At 43.3% G+C, this 19,259-nt stretch overlaps 1 protein-coding gene across 3 annotated transcripts in view; it reads left to right on the top strand.

Moving 5' to 3' along the window:
- ZMYND8 (zinc finger MYND-type containing 8) overlaps nt 1–19,259 on the top strand; it is a 97,964-nt gene that overhangs the window by 2,885 nt on the left and 75,820 nt on the right. For all 3 annotated transcript variants that reach the window (XR_012647834.1, XM_075011320.1, XM_075011321.1), the window contains exon 2: nt 9,498–9,568. Coding sequence is in view for 2 of the 3 variants with exons in the window: in XM_075011320.1 (XP_074867421.1) it covers nt 9,498–9,568 (71 nt within the window). In the remaining variant the exon portion in view is untranslated. The remainder of the gene's footprint in view (nt 1–9,497; nt 9,569–19,259) is intronic.

Raw genomic sequence — 19,259 nt, forward strand, 5'->3', positions numbered from 1 at the left:
GGCGCAAGAAAGCGTAGCAAGTAGGAATTAATCATATAATTACTTCTTAAATATTCTGGCAACTAAAGAATTTTTTGAATTGTCCAGGATGAATATGATTAGTCAGTATTACTTAGTGGCAACATCCAGTTACATTTGTAATTACTTATACAAAGAATGTAAGGGGGAGAAACAAAAAAACAATCCGGATTATAAATTAGGATGAAAACAATGTCTTTAAAAGCCCAGTGTCCCTTTCATATTTCGTAGGCAAACTGTTTTATCTGGGAGTGAAGTAACACTAGGGAAAATGAGTGACTTTGTGAAACTGTTGGTAATATTTCATATACCCTTAAGGAAATGGCGCACGGCACTAATTACTTCAAATCTGATTTCTTTTCCTCTCGCCTTCAGGCGTCTGAGTAAAAATAGTTTTCCCCCCAGTTCACTGACATGGGAAGAAGCGTATGCTAAAAGGACTTTCACCTTCACAGTACAAAAATTAGTATGTAACTTTACCTCTCCCGTTGTAGAATAGTGTCCATAGGCTTCATCTACTTGTTCTATCTGGGCTGCTTGCCAGCGTATGATACCACTGCTTGCTTGCTTGCTTTTTCTGAAACCTTAGACCACGTTAACTCTACAAAATTATGTTGACCTAACTGACTTACATCGGCATACAGCCACTGCTGTTATTAAATTACTTGTATGTGTGCACACTTGGCACCTTGTAACGGCAGTGCGCATCCTCACCAGGAGCAGTTGTGTCGTCGTGGGTTGGCTCCTTCAAGTGAATAACAGTTTATGTAAGCAGTCTCTATACTGCTACTGTGTCAACCTAATTACATCAAGCATGACTCTACGTGGCTGAGGAAGGTGGTTTTACTATATGGCTATGGAAAGGCACTCTCATTAGCAGGAGCCATGTTTAAGTGAAAACATTTTCACAGCTTGATCCACACAAGGCTGATCTAACCCTGTAGCCTAGGCCTGGCCTTAGTAGTCATGTTCATCCAACAGGTGGGAAGTGATGGAGGAAGACACCTCAAGTTTGGTACCAGTTCAAAATAATGGAGATGCCCATCTGCTAGAACTGGAAGGGATCACAGGAGGTCATCAGGTCCAGGTCCCTGCTCTCTTGGCAGGACCAAGCACCATCCCTGACATTTTTTTCCCCCAAATCTATTTGCCCCAGACCCCTAAATGGCCAACTCAGGGATTGAGCTCCCAACCCTGGGTTTAGCAGGCCAATGCTCAAACCACTGAGTTATCCCTCCCGCATCACTGAGGAGGTGTGACAAGACTCTGTAAAGAGTGTCTCCTGTTTTGTTTTTTTAATCCCCCACTGTCCCCAAGGGCAGTATTATGTTGGACACCAGATGGGACCTTGAGGTTTCTGAAATTGCAGCCAGAGGTGGACATTCAACATTTCATAGCATTATCCACAAAGCCAGCGATCCCCAAACTGCAGAGTTTGCCACCAAGAGGGACAAAAAAAACGTCTGGGGCAGTCCCCTTGGGAGACAGGGAGAGAGTGCCATCTGACCATGCTCTGCCATTGGCACAGCTGCGCCCTGTACCACCTCTAGCTCCTGCTCCCACCCCATCCCATATTCGTCCCCTGGCACCCCCATCAGCCCAGCTCCCTCTGCCAAGAACACCTTGGTTATGCAGTAATGGGGGCAGGGCACAAGACAGTTTCCATTATTGGCAAGGGGGCTGCGACAGGAAAAGTTTGGACATTATTGCAGTAGGCTGTTAACTTGACCCCTCAAACTGGATTTGGAAAATATTTCTGTTAATAGCAACCGTGTTCACTGTTTCGTGTCCAATTTGGAAGTGTGGTGTTTATGATCTGAGTTTTGTGTTCCTTGCCACAGAATGAAGTAGTCAGTCTTGTAACTTTTTCCAGTTGTCATAGTATCTGTGTGTCTCACACTGAGATGAAAAACGTTTGATAAGCACTCTACTTGCAGCGTTAATATAGATAGCACTGCCTTTTATTTGCAAACATTCCTACATTATGCCTGTATGTTTTGGAGGATTGAGCCAATAAATATCCTATTTGTATTGATTGGGCCTCAGTTGTATAGCTCCCATTTTAAGAGAAATTTGAACAATACCAGGTCTTTTTTTTTTTTTTACTAGTATTTGTTCCCTTGTGCTCAGCTATTTTAAATGCCTATTGTATTGAATAGAGTTTTAGAGAATCATAAATGTATAAAATAAAAGTCATGTCTTGCATTTTGGCATAGGCACCTGACCTAATTGTTTATAAATAAGCCTGATAATCCCTATGTATACAGTTGAACAAGTACTGTTTATTTCTTAATACAAGGTGGGCATTTAGCAGAGGATTCAGAATAATAAAACATCAAAGAGATTTACAATGAAGACTGTTCAATTTTACATTCAATTTCCTTTAGAAACCTGTGACTTCACAAAATTCCCTATCTTGCACATTACTAGTTAAACATTTGGATGTCAGTTGTCCTTTTGTCATCCTTTACCATTTCTGATATTTAGATGATTGCTTTGAAAATAACACTTCTGTTTAAAGAAGAGAGAGAGTTATTGAATAAACTGCTACCATTTTAGCTACAGTACAGGAATGAGGCAGTGCAGTGCTGCCAGACGCCATTTTAAGAATCCTGCATAAATAGCATAGCTACCGATGAGTAAGAGACTGTTATAGGTGAGTGCTTATACAAAGGTGCTATTTATTCAGCAATGGCATGCTAATATTTTTTTCCAATTTTTACTGAATGCAGTTTTTTGAAATCATGATTTATATTTGCTACAAACAACTGTGATCTAGAAGAAGTAGGAATTATCTTTAGGATAAAATTTAATTTTAGTCCTTATGGTCTTAAAGCAGGGTGGATTGTTTGTTTATTTTTTTTTATTAAAGGGGAAAATAGACTTCCATTTATGTATGGTTCTTGGGTTTAAAATAATTCCCATGTGTAGACTGAGAATGTTGTGCATGTGGGCATGGGCTGTTCTAGGTGGTTTTCCATATCCATTAGATTTTCTTGGTTAAATGTCAAGGTGCAGTAGTTCATCTGCAACTTTTTAATTGTTCTCTGTAGTTACCTTATCTTAAGCGCTGGTGTAGATATTTTTACCTATGTACGTTTTTGAAATGAATGTTACTAATAAAGGGAAGATCTTCCTTTGTACAACAGTTTATTTAATTGTATGAAATTAACTACTTGAACTGCACAAGAAGATAACTCTTTTATGTTAGTGAAGGAAAGCATTATTCAGATAGAGTAAGACTTACTTGTAACCTTCCCTTTTTGCCCTCCTCTCCTCCAGCTTCTTCCCAAGAAAGAGAACCCCAAGCCTCCCCCACCACCCAATATCACACATGTTTAAAAGTGGTTTGTATGAAACAAGTTTGGTTTTACTTTAACATTTTCGGTGACTTGAATTTAATTTTTAAAACAATTCCTGTCAGTACAGGTATGGCAGGTCTTAAGTGATTAATACAAGTTTTTGCCAATTTAATTGTCAGTTGACTAATTGTATGTTTGTTAACTATTTTTTATAATATGTTTTATGTTATGTTTTCTCAAAGAAATAAGAATTGGTTTCAGAATGAATAAGGTAAATATTGTGCTCAGTTACCTACTTAATGGAGTATACGCCACTACCATTTCCGATTCATAACCTCAAACTCTCATATTCTTAGTTATACACAATAGTAATGCATCTAACTGGAACAAAAATGAAACAACAAAATCAATCACTATTGCAGAAATGACATATTTTTGAAAAGTGACTCTATGTGGTGATCTAGTCTTAGCTCCCATTTGCTGTATGTTCTTATGGTAAGCTGGCTCTATGTTTGCACTGTGCAGAGATTTTTCTTTTTCTCTTCCTCTCTTTTTTTGCTTTGGGAAACAGTAGGATTCTTGTCTCTAGGAGCTTGCTGTCATGAATTATTGCATTTGAAATCCTTTGCTGAGGAAAAGCTGCTGGTGAGGTTATGAGATTGGAAGGTTATGATGCTTAAAGCACTTTCAGAATATTGCTCATTTCGGTGTAAGTCACGAAACTTAAAAGATCATCAGTTCTGGAAGAAGTTACCCTAAAATAGCTGTAAATTATCAGGTTTATTTATGAACTCAGGTCTTTTAGATTTTCACATACACCCTGCCCAGCAGACTGATTGCCTATATAAGGACCATAATATCCTGCAGATAATGCAAGACATCTCTGAAGTTATTTCATCACTATGACATGTCATATCTTTCATAGCTATAATAATACATTTATATTTAATTTCTGTTCTCCTCATACTTTGAATTTTGTTCAGCACCAAGACATTGGTTTCTTCATTCTTCAAATTAAAAAAGAAAAAAAATCACAAGATACTGAAATTTAGTATTTTGGGTGCTTCATATTATTCAGAAGGATGATTTGTATCACTTAAGGAAAAAAAATACATCCTAGTCTTTAGGGCTTGAGCATAGATAATTTCATTTGTGTCACTAGTATATGTATGACACCATCAGATATTTGTTAGAAAGTTTGTTTTCAGTTATTGCGAAGTAGAAGTTTAAATATATATAACAAAAATGCAAAATGATTATATCATGCAGTGAATTCATTTCAACATTGGGAATGTTTTGTTGATTTTGCGGTCTTGAAAGAAACTGTCATCAGTTATTACCATTATAGTACACAGCAATGACATGTCAAGTCAGGATATTTTGTTCTATTTAGAAATATTTAGGAAAAAAAAAAGCACTTTTCTTGTTTTCACTGATGCAACAAAGCATGCCGTGTGTATACTAGAAAGCTTGCAGTGCATAAGATCTCTTACGGAGCCACTCTCTGCCAACAGGAGAGAGCTCTCCTGTCGACATAATTAATCCACCCCCAAGAAGCAGCAGTAACTGAGTTGACAAGAGATGCACCATGTACAGTACCACTTACGCCAATGTAGCTTATGTGTCTCGGGATGATATTTTTCCATACCCCTGAGTGTCTTAAGTTTTGTTGACATAGTGGTTATGTAGACGTGGCCTTACAAAGAACTTATTTTATGCTGATAAGCTTTCAGTTTTCATAAATGTAAAAAACTTGATATAATTGCCTCTGGCGAATGCTGTTTAGTTCAGAGCTGAGCAAATCTCATCCATTATAACTGTAATACGTGGTGGTCCTAAAATAATACCCTTGATGTTCCAGTCTTTGGTCCACATGTGCCAATACATCTCTTCTAACAGAGACAGTCAGGGACATCGCTGGTCAGCCTGTGGTAGTGTACCTTTATGCTTCTAACACCTATTTTTAAAATTATGACTTCTACACAGGTCCTCCTTTGCCTTTGTAGTCTTTATTATTATTTGTATTATCGTGGCACCTGGAAGTCCTAATCTTGGACCAGAACCCTAGTGTGCTAAGGGCTGTATAAACACAGAACAAAAAGACAGACCCTGTCCCAAGGCTCTTGCAATTGATGACAAAAGACAACAGATGGATGCAGACAGACTAATGGGACGGAACAATGCAGTAAAGACAGTATTTGTGAACGTGATGGGCAGTGACCTCAGAACAAATGTGGTCTAATCATTGTCAAGTTTTTCTCTTTTGTAGGAATCATGTAAAATTGTTTTACAGAAGGATTTGGAGGAGGATAAGGGTATCTTTACAGATGTTTATGGGAAGCTCTGCCTGGTCCTGTGGGGCAGCATGGGAAAAAGCATGAAGGTGCATGTTTGAAAATTTCATGCGAGTAATGGAAGCTGTTGTTATAGGCCTGTCAGTGGCAACAGTTGACATTTCAATGTTTAAAGAAATTGTGATCGGTAGGGTAGGGTAGGCTGTGATGGACCTTGAAAGTGAAGACACATGACTTCTGTTTGATGCAGTACAGAAGTAGGGGCAGCAGTGGAAAAAGTACCCCAAAGGTTTATTTGAGTAAAAGTACAGCTGATTTGTGGGAGGGGGGAGAGAGAGCAGGAGAATGTACTGAAGTGAAAGGCACCTGTGTCCGTCTGGAAAACTGTCTGAATAAAAGTGCATATGGAAGCACACACATCACACCACATCTTGATTATACTCAAGTATTCAGAAGTGAAAGCACTTCTACTCAAGTAATATTTGGTGTACTTTTTCCACTTCTCCATAGAGGCTAGTGAATTGATGCAAAGAGAAGAGTGATTCAGTGCAAACCATGGGCTAAAAAAAATTGCTGCAGCATTCTGAGGATATGAATGAGTAAAATTGCACTTGATGAGGTCTGAGAAAACGATATTGAAATAATTCATATGCAAGATGATGAGAGCCTAGATGAGAGTTTTAGCTGTGTTGATAAGACTTAAAAGGTCTCTTTTTCGAGACATTAGGCAAAAAGAATTTTCAAGACTGAGATAGCCTGGATGTGATGACCTACAGAGCCTGCATCCTCAGCACCCTCCTTTATGGCAGCGAGACTTGGACCCTGTATGCCCGCCAGGAAAAGAGACTGAACGTCTTCCACTTGCGCTGCCTCAGGCACATCCTTGGAATATCATGGAAGGACAGAGTGACCAACACCGCCGTCCTCGAGCAAGCTGGAATCCCAACCATGCACACCCTCCTCAGGCAGCGTCGGCTCCGCTGGCTTGGCCACGTCCACAGGATGAACGATGGAAGGATTCCAAAAGACATCCTGTATGGTGAGCTAGCCTCTGGCAAAAGACCTCCCGGACGCCCCCAGTTGCGCTACAAAGATGTCTGCAAGAGAGACCTCAGAGAGGTAGACATCGAGCTGGACAACTGGGAAGAACTAGCAGATGACCGCAGCAGATGGAGGCAGGGGTTACACAAGGGCCTTCAGAAGGGCGAGATGAAGATCAGACAGCTAGCAGAGGAGAAGCGAGCGCACAGAAAGCACAATAGGGACTTGCCAGACACCCACTACATCTGCAAGAGATGGAGCAAGGACTGTCACTCTCGTGTGGGTCTTCATAGTCACAATAGACGCTGTAAATGAAGTCCTCAATTGAAACTTTAAAGGGCGCGATCCATAGTCTATGCAGACTGAAGGATGCCGACTGATGACCTAGAACAAGGGTGCATGATAATTTTGGTGGGGTTGGGGGGAGCACTCCAAGAATTTGGTAAGAGTTTAAGGGGCTGTACTTTTCTAGGATGTTAGTAGAGAGAGTGTGGGGTCTGGGATGGACGTTGTATATGGAAAGGAGCTTGGGGTAGGGGACTGAATTGTAGAAGAGAATGTAAGGATTGAGAGGGAGTTTGAGCAAAGGCAGGGATTCTGACCTGGGGGAGGGATGTGGTAGGTGGTTGAGGGTCTGGGAGGGAGTTGTGAACAGTCTAAGAGGAGTGGTGGGGGCACAGAGGATTTCAGTTGTGATCTGGTGCATAGGTGCAGAGGGTTTGTCTGAAGACCTGAGTCAGGAAGTTATGGTGTGGGAGAGGGGGTTTGCCATGTGCTGGTTCTGGCTGGGAGGCATTTACCCAAGGTGAGTCCCAGCCAGCAGCCCAGTGGGACCCTTGGACAGGCTTCCTGCCTGCCACATCCCCAAATGCTACCCAAAGCACCTGGCTGTTAGGGCTAGTGTGTTTGTGTCTGAGTGATATGTGCCATGGAGGAGGCCCCAGTCCAAGCACAAGCACAGCCCAGGCAGCTCCCATAGACCAGTTTCTGTCCAGTGAGAGCCGAGGATTTTGCTGGAGGCAGTGGCAGCTCATGGAAGCTTCTCCTTCTCTCAGGGGGTGTGCATCACACACAAACACTGGCCCGAGCAGCTGGCCGCTTTGAGTGGTGTGTGGAGGCACAGCAGGCAGGCAGCCTGCCCAAGGGTTCCATTGGACCGCAGGACATTGGTACCACAGTGGATTATGATGGGCCTGATCAGAATGTGTGGCAGGCACAATCCAGCTCACAAACTGTATTTTGCCCACCCCGACCTAGAGGGCAGTTTAAGTTGAATATAATGCATAGATGAGTCAAATATAGTGCACTGATTACAGTCCTGGGTGATGTGTAAGATGGTGTTGGGTCCACAGTGATGGAGGAAGAAAGTAGCAGCGTGATTTGGAGGTGAGAATAAGTGTCCTCTTCTATCGGTATTAAATTTGGGTTGATGGCTAGCTAGCTATCAAGAGAGGTCAGAAAGGCAAGCTGAGATTTTAGTGTGATGGGGAGCCACTGCCCCCAGTTCCTTTCCTTTGTCCTGCTATGGCAAATTATGTGTAGGTTTTGTGATCTGGGCTTATGCTCATGGAAGATTTGACTGAAACTATTAAAGATTCATATGGCACATAGATAGAAAAGATTAGAGGAAACATTGGTCGCAGGCTGCATTTTTATATTAATGGAGGGGGCGTGGGATCTGGAACTGAGTTAGGATGTGGGAGGCAGGGGATTGGGATGCAGGATCTGGAAGGGAGTTTGCCTGCAGAAAGGGTTTCTGAACTTGGCCAGAGGATTAGAGAATGGAAGGGGTGTGAGGTTTAGGCTCTGGCCCTGTTCAGGAGGTGCTTTACCATAGGCAGTTCTCAGCCAGAGGTGCAGAGGAACAGTCAGGCAGACAGGCATCCTGCATGCCATGGGGACCCCATGCTACTCAAAGCAACTGCTTGCCACTGGCAAACGTGTCTCTGTACTCCTCTGGGGGGAGTGGGTTGCCACATTGCTGGCTCCCACCAGCATTTCTCCTGGAGCTACCATTAGCTGATTTGCAGCCATTGGGAACTTTGAGGATGATGGTGGGGACAGAGGCAGCATGTGGATACCCCTGCCCTCCTTTCTGCACAGGATATGCAGTAGTTAGCTGTTTCCTGGAGCTCAAGGTAGACAGGCAGCTTGCCTGATTGTTCCACTGCACCATGGGGTGTTGGGGAGACTTTTAGCTGCCTGGAGGACTGTGGTGGACAGGAGGAAAGTGTTTTTGGCAGGCTGCATACAGCCCATGGGCTGTATTTTGCCCAACCTGGTCTGCATGGTATCTCCTGCCATTGCTGCTATTGATGGAGTTGAATACAGTTGATTTTTGCAGATTGTAGAGCCTGCTTTAAAATTCTAAATATGAGTCATTGTCTGTAAAATTAAATACTAGGCCATAATCTTTTAAGCTGTTCTGCAGAGAGAGATTTCTTCACTCTGTGAAGTTAGTGTGGTGCTAGCATATGCCAGAATTTGTTCACACAGTGCATAGGATTTTGACCTTATAATATAATTCTTTAGGACATGAGCTTTGTCATCTACTTGTCTATCAAGTATCGTTCACATTTATGGTGCTCTATAAATAAACTGTCCATTAATATTGGAATATTAACTCACATTGAAGTTAATCAGTGAAAGTTGGGTTAAATAACCTGTTTATCAGATGCAAGATAAATTCCTTCCCTATTCAGATAGTATATGATCCAGCTGAGACTTAACCTTTAAAGCTGTATTTGATTTGTGTACGTATTTGACAGTGCCACTTCAGGCTTTTATACATAAACCTAAATATGAAAATAATATTTTCTAAATTTCTCTCTAATTCCTGTAGCTTGGCTGAAGAGGAAATAAAGGCAGAGCAGGAGGTGGTGGAGGGGATGGATATCGCCACTCGATCCAAAGGTGAGTGAGGAACAGTGTACTTTATATGAATCCCTGAGCTAAGGAAGAAATTGGAATTTTGGTTTAAGAGCAGCAGTGCCATCTGTGATCTGTAATGTGAATAATTAGAATAAAAATGTGAAATCTTAAATGCATATTGGTGTAATTATAGAAAAATAATTTTTTAATTATTGTATTTGAATTGAATTATGGGTTATCACCTAGTTTTATCAGGTATAAAACTCTGACTTATGATCTTCCAATAATCAAAATTTGACCTGGACACTCATGATGTGTCAGGTTCTTATAGTCTTCACTGCCCACCATCCTTGGTTTCCTTTGAAATCATCTTAAATTTTGAATGGCAAAAAAAGAATTAAAAAGGAGAATATGTCATAATACCCCCACAATGCTTAATCATCATTTCACTGAAAAAAAAGAGGGAACGTGAAATTTGCTCTCTCTACAAAAATTAGTCTCATGAGCATGAATAATTTGAAGAACGCTTGCAGTAAGCATTGATTATTTATCTGAAGGAAGCCAGTGCAAACTGCAGAATTCTAGAAAACTGAAAGTCTCTATACATGTAGTTCCCTGTGGCTTATAACTTCATTTTGAAACCCTGGCTCAGTTGATCCATGTTCTTGCGTGTATGTGTATCTAGGATAAATATAGGTATTTTAGCTGGGAGTTTGGATAGGACAGCATGGTTCTGCAGCTGAGGTAGCTGTAGTGTGAGGTGCTTTCTGCACTAATGAATGTTCCTAAATTTGGCTTCTTTCATCACTGCTAACAGTTCAACTCAAGGAGAGCTATAGGGGCATGATTTTTAAAGCATTCAGGCACCTAAATACCTTTATAAAACTGACTCCTAGTTTATTCCAAATCTCCAAGCAAATTAACATCATGTTTACACTACAAGCACTTCTAAGCACTGTCCTCTAACTCAATTTGGATCAGATCTGCAGTATCTGAAACAGTGGTCAGAGCCAATGATTCTGTGTACACTGAAGCTCCCAATGTTCACATCAGTGGGGCTGCAATGAACTGGTCTTTGTGACAGTTATCACCTGTAGGGAAAGATAACCTTGATGCAAGACAAACTGTAGGGTCTCTACATAGAGTTTTGCATCTGCTTTACTAAAGTAGTTTATGAATTAGTTGAAGTTAAACTGTACTTTCTGTGTGTAGTCAGGCCCTTTGTGACTGTGCCTTCTTCTGTGTGGTTTTTACAATGAGAACATTGTTTGGCTTGATTTTAAAAACACACCTTTTTGCCATTGAAGACATAGCCTGTCAACAGGGCTGTCCCTAGCGGGAATCCCTGTGTTGCCCCCAGCAGTAAGCAGGGAAGTGTTTGGGGCAGGAGCGGTGGGGGCAGGAGCAGGAGCAGGGCAGAAAGCAGAACAGCCTGGACCCAGCCTACTTTGCTCTCTCACTTCCAAGCCACATTGCTTGGGTAGAGGGTTTAGCAGCTACAGGGTGGAACTACCCTCTCTCCCCTGCCCCGTCCTCCCATCCACTCACTGGTGGCAGGAAGCAGAGCAACATGGCTGGGAGCCGATAGAGTAGAGTAGAGCAGGCTGGGGCCGGGTCGCTCTACTTTGTGACACTGCTGGTGAGTGCAGTGGCAGGCCAGGCTCCCCTCTAATTTTCCTTGCTGCATGTCTCAGGGGATGTGCCTTAGGAAAAAGGGTGGAGTGTCTTGTGGTGAGGGTAAGGTAGGAGGGGTTTGTTCTAAGCCCTGAATCCCCTAGCTTGTGGTGGGCAGGTGGTGGCTGCGGGATGAGGCTGGTTGTATGATCCTGCAGCACCTCTAATTGCAGCATGCAGCTGTCTAGGACTTCACAAAATTTGGGTCAGTTAGGTGCCCCAAATTTCATGGTATCCTAGGCAGCTGAGTATTTTGCATATTGGTAAGGCTGGTTTTGCCTGTGAAGAAACCATGAGACTGCTTGTAAATTAACCTTGTGCATTCCCCGACGATTCCTGGTTAAGATTAGTAAAACTAGTCTAGAATAAGTTTGGCTGCATAGGATGTTAATCAGGAGTAACTGTTCTAACTTCTGTCTCTTCCTGAATTCAAATTTACTTTTCTGTGTAAACTCCTGTGACCTTTGATATGCTAATATACCTTTAAATCACAGATTAGGCAAGTTATCTAGATCTTTCTCAGTAAATTTTTTTTGTATCATGTTTATGTACAATGGCAAAGCTGAGCTACTCTAAGAGCATTTGTGTCATTGCGTTATACCGACGAGAGACAGCACTCCTGTCAATGTGCTAAAACCAGCTCAACAGGTGGCGTTGGCTGTATCAGTAAGAGAGTGTGTCCTGCTGACTTAGCACTGTGCACATGAACGTTCCTGCCAGAAGAAATTATGTTTTAGGTTTTTTCACACCTCTGAATCATAATTTTTTGCTGATATGTGCTACTGAAGATATGACCTAAAACTTGAGCTAAAGCAAACCAGTTATATTTTTGAATGTGCTAACCTGGTGAAATTCTGATTCTAAGGTAGGGCTGGGGAAAATACAGTCTACCAACATACCTCACATAGCCCAAATCGTCTGCTCCTTCTCCTGCATGTATACCCCTTCCCAGACTCTGCACCCCAATCCCCTGCTGCCCTGGGTCACAATCCTCTTCGCCTTATGTCATAACCCAGGCCCCCCCAGTCACATTCTCCTCTTGCCCTAGATTATAACCCAAACCCCTGCACTCCCTCCTGCACCCCAGTATCCTACCCCCTGTCACAGATTCCTCCTGCCGTAGGTCAGAACCCAAATGCCTGTGTTCCAGCTCCCTGCCCCATGCAACTGCATCCTTCACCCAAACTCCCCCTCCCCCACATACACACACACACCTCCTGCTCCCCAGTCCTTTACCCCAAGTTCCCTTCTACACCCAACTTCCATCTCGGACCACACACCCCTTTTATTAATAATATGGAAGAGTGTGGCCCTTGACCACTTTCCAAATTCTTGGCATGACTCCCCATCAAAAACTATTGCCCACCTCTGTTCCAAAGAGTGACTGTTTTGTCTTGACTCCTGGAGGAGGAGGTGGATATAGCCAAGTGTGTGGAAGTTGAAAGCTTCTCTATACTTACTAGAGAGTGGATGCTCCAGAGTTTGATTTAGTGGGCCTAGCAGGGACATACTAGATCGAATGCTGAGTGCTTGACAGTCACGAGGAGTAAGGGAAGTTGACGAGAGAGTTTGTCCTGTTAACCTCCCACACCGCCTCTCTTGAGTGGCGAGGAATGATGGGAGATGAGATGAGGGCTTTGCCTGTACTAGAGGGCTTACAGTCATAGGGGGCAGGTGAACTGGCTGCTAGGGTAGGTTAGCCCCTGACTACCTCCTCAGTGACATGAGTTACACCAACGTAAGTGCCAATATAGACAGTGCTATGGAAATAGGAGAAGGTGGTCTAGCAACGTAGCAACTTCGTCTAGACTTCATTTTCTCTTTGTAACAGTGTTCTGATGTGAAATGGAAAGGGTTTGTTACTGTAACAGATTAGTAGTTCTTAGCAGTATTGGCTAAATTGAAGAGATTGTTGCTTCTGTATACAGTGTTGTGTAACTGGACAAGATATCCTTGGCTTTTAAGGGTTTGCTGTGACTTTTTCAGTTTACTTAGCGAAGCTTAGAAGCAGTCTAAGACTGAGTTTCCAGATACCTTAACAATGGGCACTGAAACTTGGGCAGGGGTGACAAACCAGTTAGAGACTAAGCCGAAATAGCTGTGGATAGCATATAAAAAGACATATTTATATATTTATTTTTATATTTCTATAAAGCAATCTATATATAGGTAAATTTATATAATATGTGGCTCAATGCCCTCCCCCAGAGCCAGGTACTCTGAGGCCCTGCTGCTCAAACCCAGTCTCTCTTTCCTCCCCCAGAGCCAGGCATTCTCAGCTTCCCCTCTTTAACCCAATGCCCCACCTCTCCCCCAGAGCCAAGCACCCCCAACCCTGCACTTCCTGCTCTAACCCAGTGCCCATTGTGCTTGGACTCACTGGAGCTGCTGCCACCTCCACCATGAGCTTCTCACTTCAGACCCTGTGGTGCATGTGTGGAGTGATGGCAAGAAGTCATTGATCAAAGAGTTGCATGCAACTCGAGAGCTGTGGGTTGGCCACCCTGAAGAAGGGAGACAGGCAAGCTAATTGAGAAGAGAAAATACTCCACAAATACAGAGATGTGTTTCTTCGAGCAATTCATTTGGTCCTGTTTATTCAGTGACATCAACCTGTGCAAGTACTCTTAAGAAGTAAAAGTTAAACTCTGTCAGTAACCTAGTATTCTAGTTATCTAGTATTCTTCCACTGCAAGATATGTGTAGCTGTCAATAAATTTGCTATAATTTGGCAGGAAATTTACCTTTTGAATCCAGGCACATGAAGTTTTGACTCCACGAGCATGATCATCTGATCCCTCTACTGCTAGGACATCTGACTGAAGTTAGGGCTCTGTTCCTTGTAGGAAGAATTGTGCTGGTTATGCATGAGGGTTCATTACAGTAGCTGAATGGCTCCTGAAGATCAAAACATTGCTTAGCATCATGCCAGACCTGTCACACCCATGACATAAATTGAAAAGACCCTTACTATACTGCTTTGTACTTTTTGATGAGAGCATATGAATACATGAGATTTGTACATTATGGAGTAAATGACACTTTATGTATTCAAAAGCAGGGCAAGTGTTTGTGAGCAATCTAAGGAATTAGCCTCTCATGACATGCATTGTATTTTACAAAGGCAAAATTAACTCTTCTGATCCCTATCAGTTCAGCATTGAGGGAAGGATTAAATGGTCATTTAACTTGAACCACCTCTCTATCTATAAGGGGGTTCTCTCAGTGTTAGAATGAAGCATAAGGGAGCTTGAATTAGTGTTGCTTATGCTGTATTTGTTTGTGGACAGAGGACTTACATATCCAGGAGTCTTAACTCTTAATTAAAAACTGTAACTTAACTTATAAAATCATACGATATAACTTGTCTAGCATCTTTGACTGGTAAGAACACACCAAAACTGGATGGAATTAAGAGAAGAATGAAAATAATAAAAAAAAAAAGGGAAGAAATGATCTATTTAATCAGAGTAGTAATTTATGGATTGTTTTCTACTATTCTCCTTTAGTTCTTGTTTCTGTGAATATATATGTGAAAATAAATATAGGCTAACATTTCAGAAGAAGTTTCTAAGGAGCGGGCCCATCTTGTTTCCAAGGTAATCTAGGAAGGGATGAGATAAAATGACAAAATACATTCACAACAGCAACTGTTTGCAGTATAATACCCGGTACAGTTACAAGTAGGTAATTGACAAGTCTTAAGGAAAAAAAGGTTTAAACTTTCGCAACTAGTAGGTTTTCTTTCCCTCTCAGTTCCTCTACTTTCTTTCTCTTGTGAATTTAATTTAACTGGTTCCAAGTCAACTAGAGGTTCTTCCAGGTGGCCACTTGGGAGAGAGGACTGATCATTCAGCAGTCTTTCTCCCTTTCTCTCACACAAAACAAAAAAGCAGTCATGTAGCAGTTTAAAGACTAACAGAATAATTTATTAGGTGATGAGCTTTCATGGGACAGACCCACTTCTTCAGATCACTGTCTTACCAGAACAGACTCAATATGTAAAGCACAGAGGTCCAAAAATTGTTATCAAGGTTGGCAAATCAGAAGAGCGGGGGGCGGGCTGGGGGGAGTTGAGTTAGATAAAATGTCTAAGTATGTAAATGAGTGCTTATAGTGGGTCACATAATTGCTGTCCCTGTTCAAACCACTTCTTAATGTGTTGAATTTGAATATGAATATTAGTTCTGAGAATTCATTCTGTAGACGGTTGTTAAAGTTCCTTTTCAGTAGAACACAAACTTTCAGGTCTTGAACAGAATGGCCCACTCCATTAAAGCGCTGGCTGACAGGGTTGTGTGTTTGGGGATTTTTGATGTCCATTCTATGTCCATTCATTCTTTGTTAAAGAGTGTTTGCAGTCTGTCTCACACACACAATTCTATCTAACCAATTTTTTACCTGTTTGCTGGTCACCTTTAAGTCTAGCAGAACTGTCCAGTCATAAATTAATTCAGTATATAAAATGTATACATGTTGCTAGCTGAGATTCTCTTTATCATTCTCAAGTGTTCAGTTGCTCCCGATCACTGTAGTATTTGAGCACCTCACAGTCTTTAATGTATTTATCTTATACTGCCCTTGTGTACCAGTGCTGCTATTCACATTTCACCAATTCCTGCTGAGACAGAGAGAGATTGGACCTGTATTTTAAAAGATATTTGTGTTGTTGTTTCATTCAGAATTTCAGTGCCTACCTGATTTAGGAGCCTAAATATAATTTCAAAAGGGATTCAGGCCCTTTGGAGGCAAAATCTCATTCATGATCAAACATAGCAGTCCCTACATTTCTTTAAAAATCCATGTCCTGAAGTAACTTGCACAAGTACATTTCACGGGTCTCCCAACTGTTAGGTGCATCCCTTAACTCTTGAACCCTTTCTGTAAGACAAATGTGATATCCATGAAGTAACTGAATGAGCCTCATGATCACAGTAAAATTTTATATAAACAAGAGCTGGCATCACATGAAAGAAGAGCAAGTGACATCCCAATTGGCACAGCTACTGCCCTCTTGAAATGGTGCCTTTGCCCATGTGACATACTCATGGCCATGCAGGTAGTATATCTATTATGTGGATGTGGCCCACATAATACATAAAGCTTCATATGTAGCCCACACTAGTAATGGTGTAGGAACCCTTGTTCTATGTAGGCAAGCCCTGACAGTGCTGATTAGGACATGCTGGTAATATGACTTCTTGGAGTGATTATTCATGTGCATTCCAATGTAGGTGTGCATGCACACGTTTTCACTGGCTGGAAGATTTTTTTCCTCTACCCAATAGCTGTTGGGTCAGAGTGGCCTCCCCTGGAGTGGTTCTGATATGGTGTCCAATATAGGCACCGCCCGACCTGCCGCCTGCTCAGTTTCTTCTTGCCATGGCATCAGTTGCTGGAAATTCCTTGTGCTCATGTGAGCAATCTTCTTGGTTAGTTTGTAGCTGCTAGGCCTTATCTGTAAAGAGTTCTAATTAGGTTTTAGTAGTTCCATTGTTACTAGTATTGATAGTCAGACTCCAAGTAGTAAGGTTGTTCCCCCTCCTTGAGACCTCGGCGCTGGGGCATGGGAGGGTCACCAGGGTTCAAAGTCTGCGCAGTGCCTCAAAGTGCTGTTGATGGAGGCAGCTCTCCCACCCAAGAAATTCCTGTCCTCAAGGCTGACCATGTCTTTTTCAGTGTGGAGTGCACTGGCACTGAGCTTGGCCGTGGCGTCAACAAAGGAAAAGGGAACCTGGCACAATGGACAAGGCCTCGTAGCTGAGCCTTCTCGGAGACACAAGTCTCAGTCCCTGGTGCCTCACAAAAAGAAAAGGCAGAACAGGAGCTGTTCTCCTGCAGCTTCTAAGTGCAGGGAAAATTCCCAGGCGATATCAGAGGAGGAGCACCAAGGAGAGGCCATGGATGGTCAGGCTTCAGTGCCAGTCTGGAGATCCAGACCTCGATCCCCACAACTGCCTTCTACACCAGAAGCATTTTGGGCAGTGCAGAGCTTCCTTCAGATCACAGTGCCTTTCTGTCCACCGAGGAGCAACATGTCTTGGAGGCGGGTGACTGAGCAAGCCCTGCATGCTGAAACGTCTGCCCATTCTGATGTCTCCACCAGTGACCCGGGTGCCAGCACCGTCCCATCCATTGTGCACGTGGATGGCCTCAGGGCTGGTAACACATTGGTCTTCAGCTTCAGAATCCTCAGGCTCGTAGTCTGAGTCCTCTTTCTTCAGTTCTTGTAGGAGTAGGACTGCTTGCTCTTTGTACAGAAGAAGTTGCTGCGTGCTCTGCACTGGGACAGTGGACAGCAAACTGGCAGCCAGCTCTGCAGTAGCCATTCTGGACTTCATGGATGTACCATGAATTTCTTCACCCTTCATCCTGGATTCCCTTGTTGGCATCAGCAGGTCCTCTGGTACCGTGCTTGGCACAGTCAGCATTGCTGGGAGCTCCTCTGCAGGATGGTTCACTAGAATAGCTGCCTCCTACAGCACTGTCCTTGTCAGTACTGTCAGTCACCTTGGCGCCGTCATAGTCATTGGCCCTGGTGGTTTAGACACTTTGTGCCATCCACCATGGCACCACCCATACAGGCACCGGTGATGTCTGGTGGGTTCCCATTGGCATTTTCAGCCATGGCTGCTCCTTTTGCAGTGCATGGCTCAGCACCAACCTCTGTGGACTCAACGTCAGTGAGGCAGGTGTTGAAGTTGTTATTCCCATCAGGCCAGAGGGCAGATGCACCAGACCTTGCGGGTGCCATAGATGGTACATCGTCCTTGCCTTCTTTGGATGAAGGAGTAGTGGGGTCTTCTGCCTCCCTGGTCTCGGAGGACATTAGGGTTCTCCAGCACTTGCTCCAACAGGTGGCCCAAGGCCTAGGGGTGTAGGCAGAGGAGGTGAAGAGTGAAGCTGACCCAGTGATAATATCTTGTCCTCCTTGGGACCTACGAGGGTGGTGTTGCCTCTTACTAATACTATTGCGGAGACGGGCAAGGCAGTGTGGCAGACCCCGGCATCAGCCCAGCCCACAGCAAAGAAAAATTAGAGGAGCTGTTGTGTCCCTTCTACAGGGCACGAATACCTCTTTACCACCTCACCCCACTCCACCCCGGCTCTCCATCTCCCTGGTTGTGGATGTGGCTAGTCACAGGGAGAGACCCAGAGGCCCTCGCCCAAAAATAGAGAGGTGAAGCGCTTTGACCTTTATGATAGAAAAGTTTGTTCAATTAGGGGGGTGGGGGAGGTGGGCTACAGCTGAGTGTACCAAATCAACAAGCTCTCGTGAGCAGATACTCCTTTAACATGGCTTCCTTCCTCTCCCAAGTTCAGAGCTGCTTGCCTCCCCAGATGCCAAGCCTGAATTTATGGCCTCAGTAGACAAGAACAAGCCTATTTCCTGTGCACTTTTTCAGGCTGCCTTGGACACTGCTGATGTGGCAGCAAAGGTCATGGCATCAGGTATGGCCATGAGAAGGGGTGCATAGCTTCAGGTGTCTGCTTTTCTATATGAAGTACAGCTGGCCATTCAGGACTTACCCTTCAAGGGGCCAACCTTCTTGAGAAGAATGATGATAGGCTCCGTAGTCTTTAAAGACTCCAGGGCTACCTTGCAGTCGCTGAGCCTTCATACCCCTGCAAGACAATGCAGGCATTTTACTCCTCGCTCTCCCCTGAGGCAATTCCCTAGAAGCCTAGGAATCAGAATAGGCAAAGAGGTCAGAGCAGCAGGAGACGTTCCCGTCAACCCAGCCAAGGGCAGCAGAAGTTGCCATTGGGGCCTAAGTTCAACTTTTGAGGGTGTAGTTGAGAGCGCCAAACCACACCCCATTATAGATCCAACATGCCCTATTTTTTCATTTAGCCTATCCCTGTTCTACCATGCTTGGTGCTGTATAAGGGTGGACTGGTGGGCCCTTTGCATGGTGAAAAGGGGACATGTTCTCCAATTCAGTTCGTTCTTCTCTTTTAAACGTCCTTTCCTAGCCCTCTTCAGGGACACCTTATAAGAGTCTGCTCAGGCAGGAGACTGTTCCTTCTTTATCGGGGGCAATAGAGGAGGTTCCCC

Source organism: Carettochelys insculpta, chromosome 17 (assembly GCF_033958435.1).
Source record: "Carettochelys insculpta isolate YL-2023 chromosome 17, ASM3395843v1, whole genome shotgun sequence".
Lineage (NCBI taxonomy): Eukaryota > Metazoa > Chordata > Testudines > Carettochelyidae > Carettochelys > Carettochelys insculpta.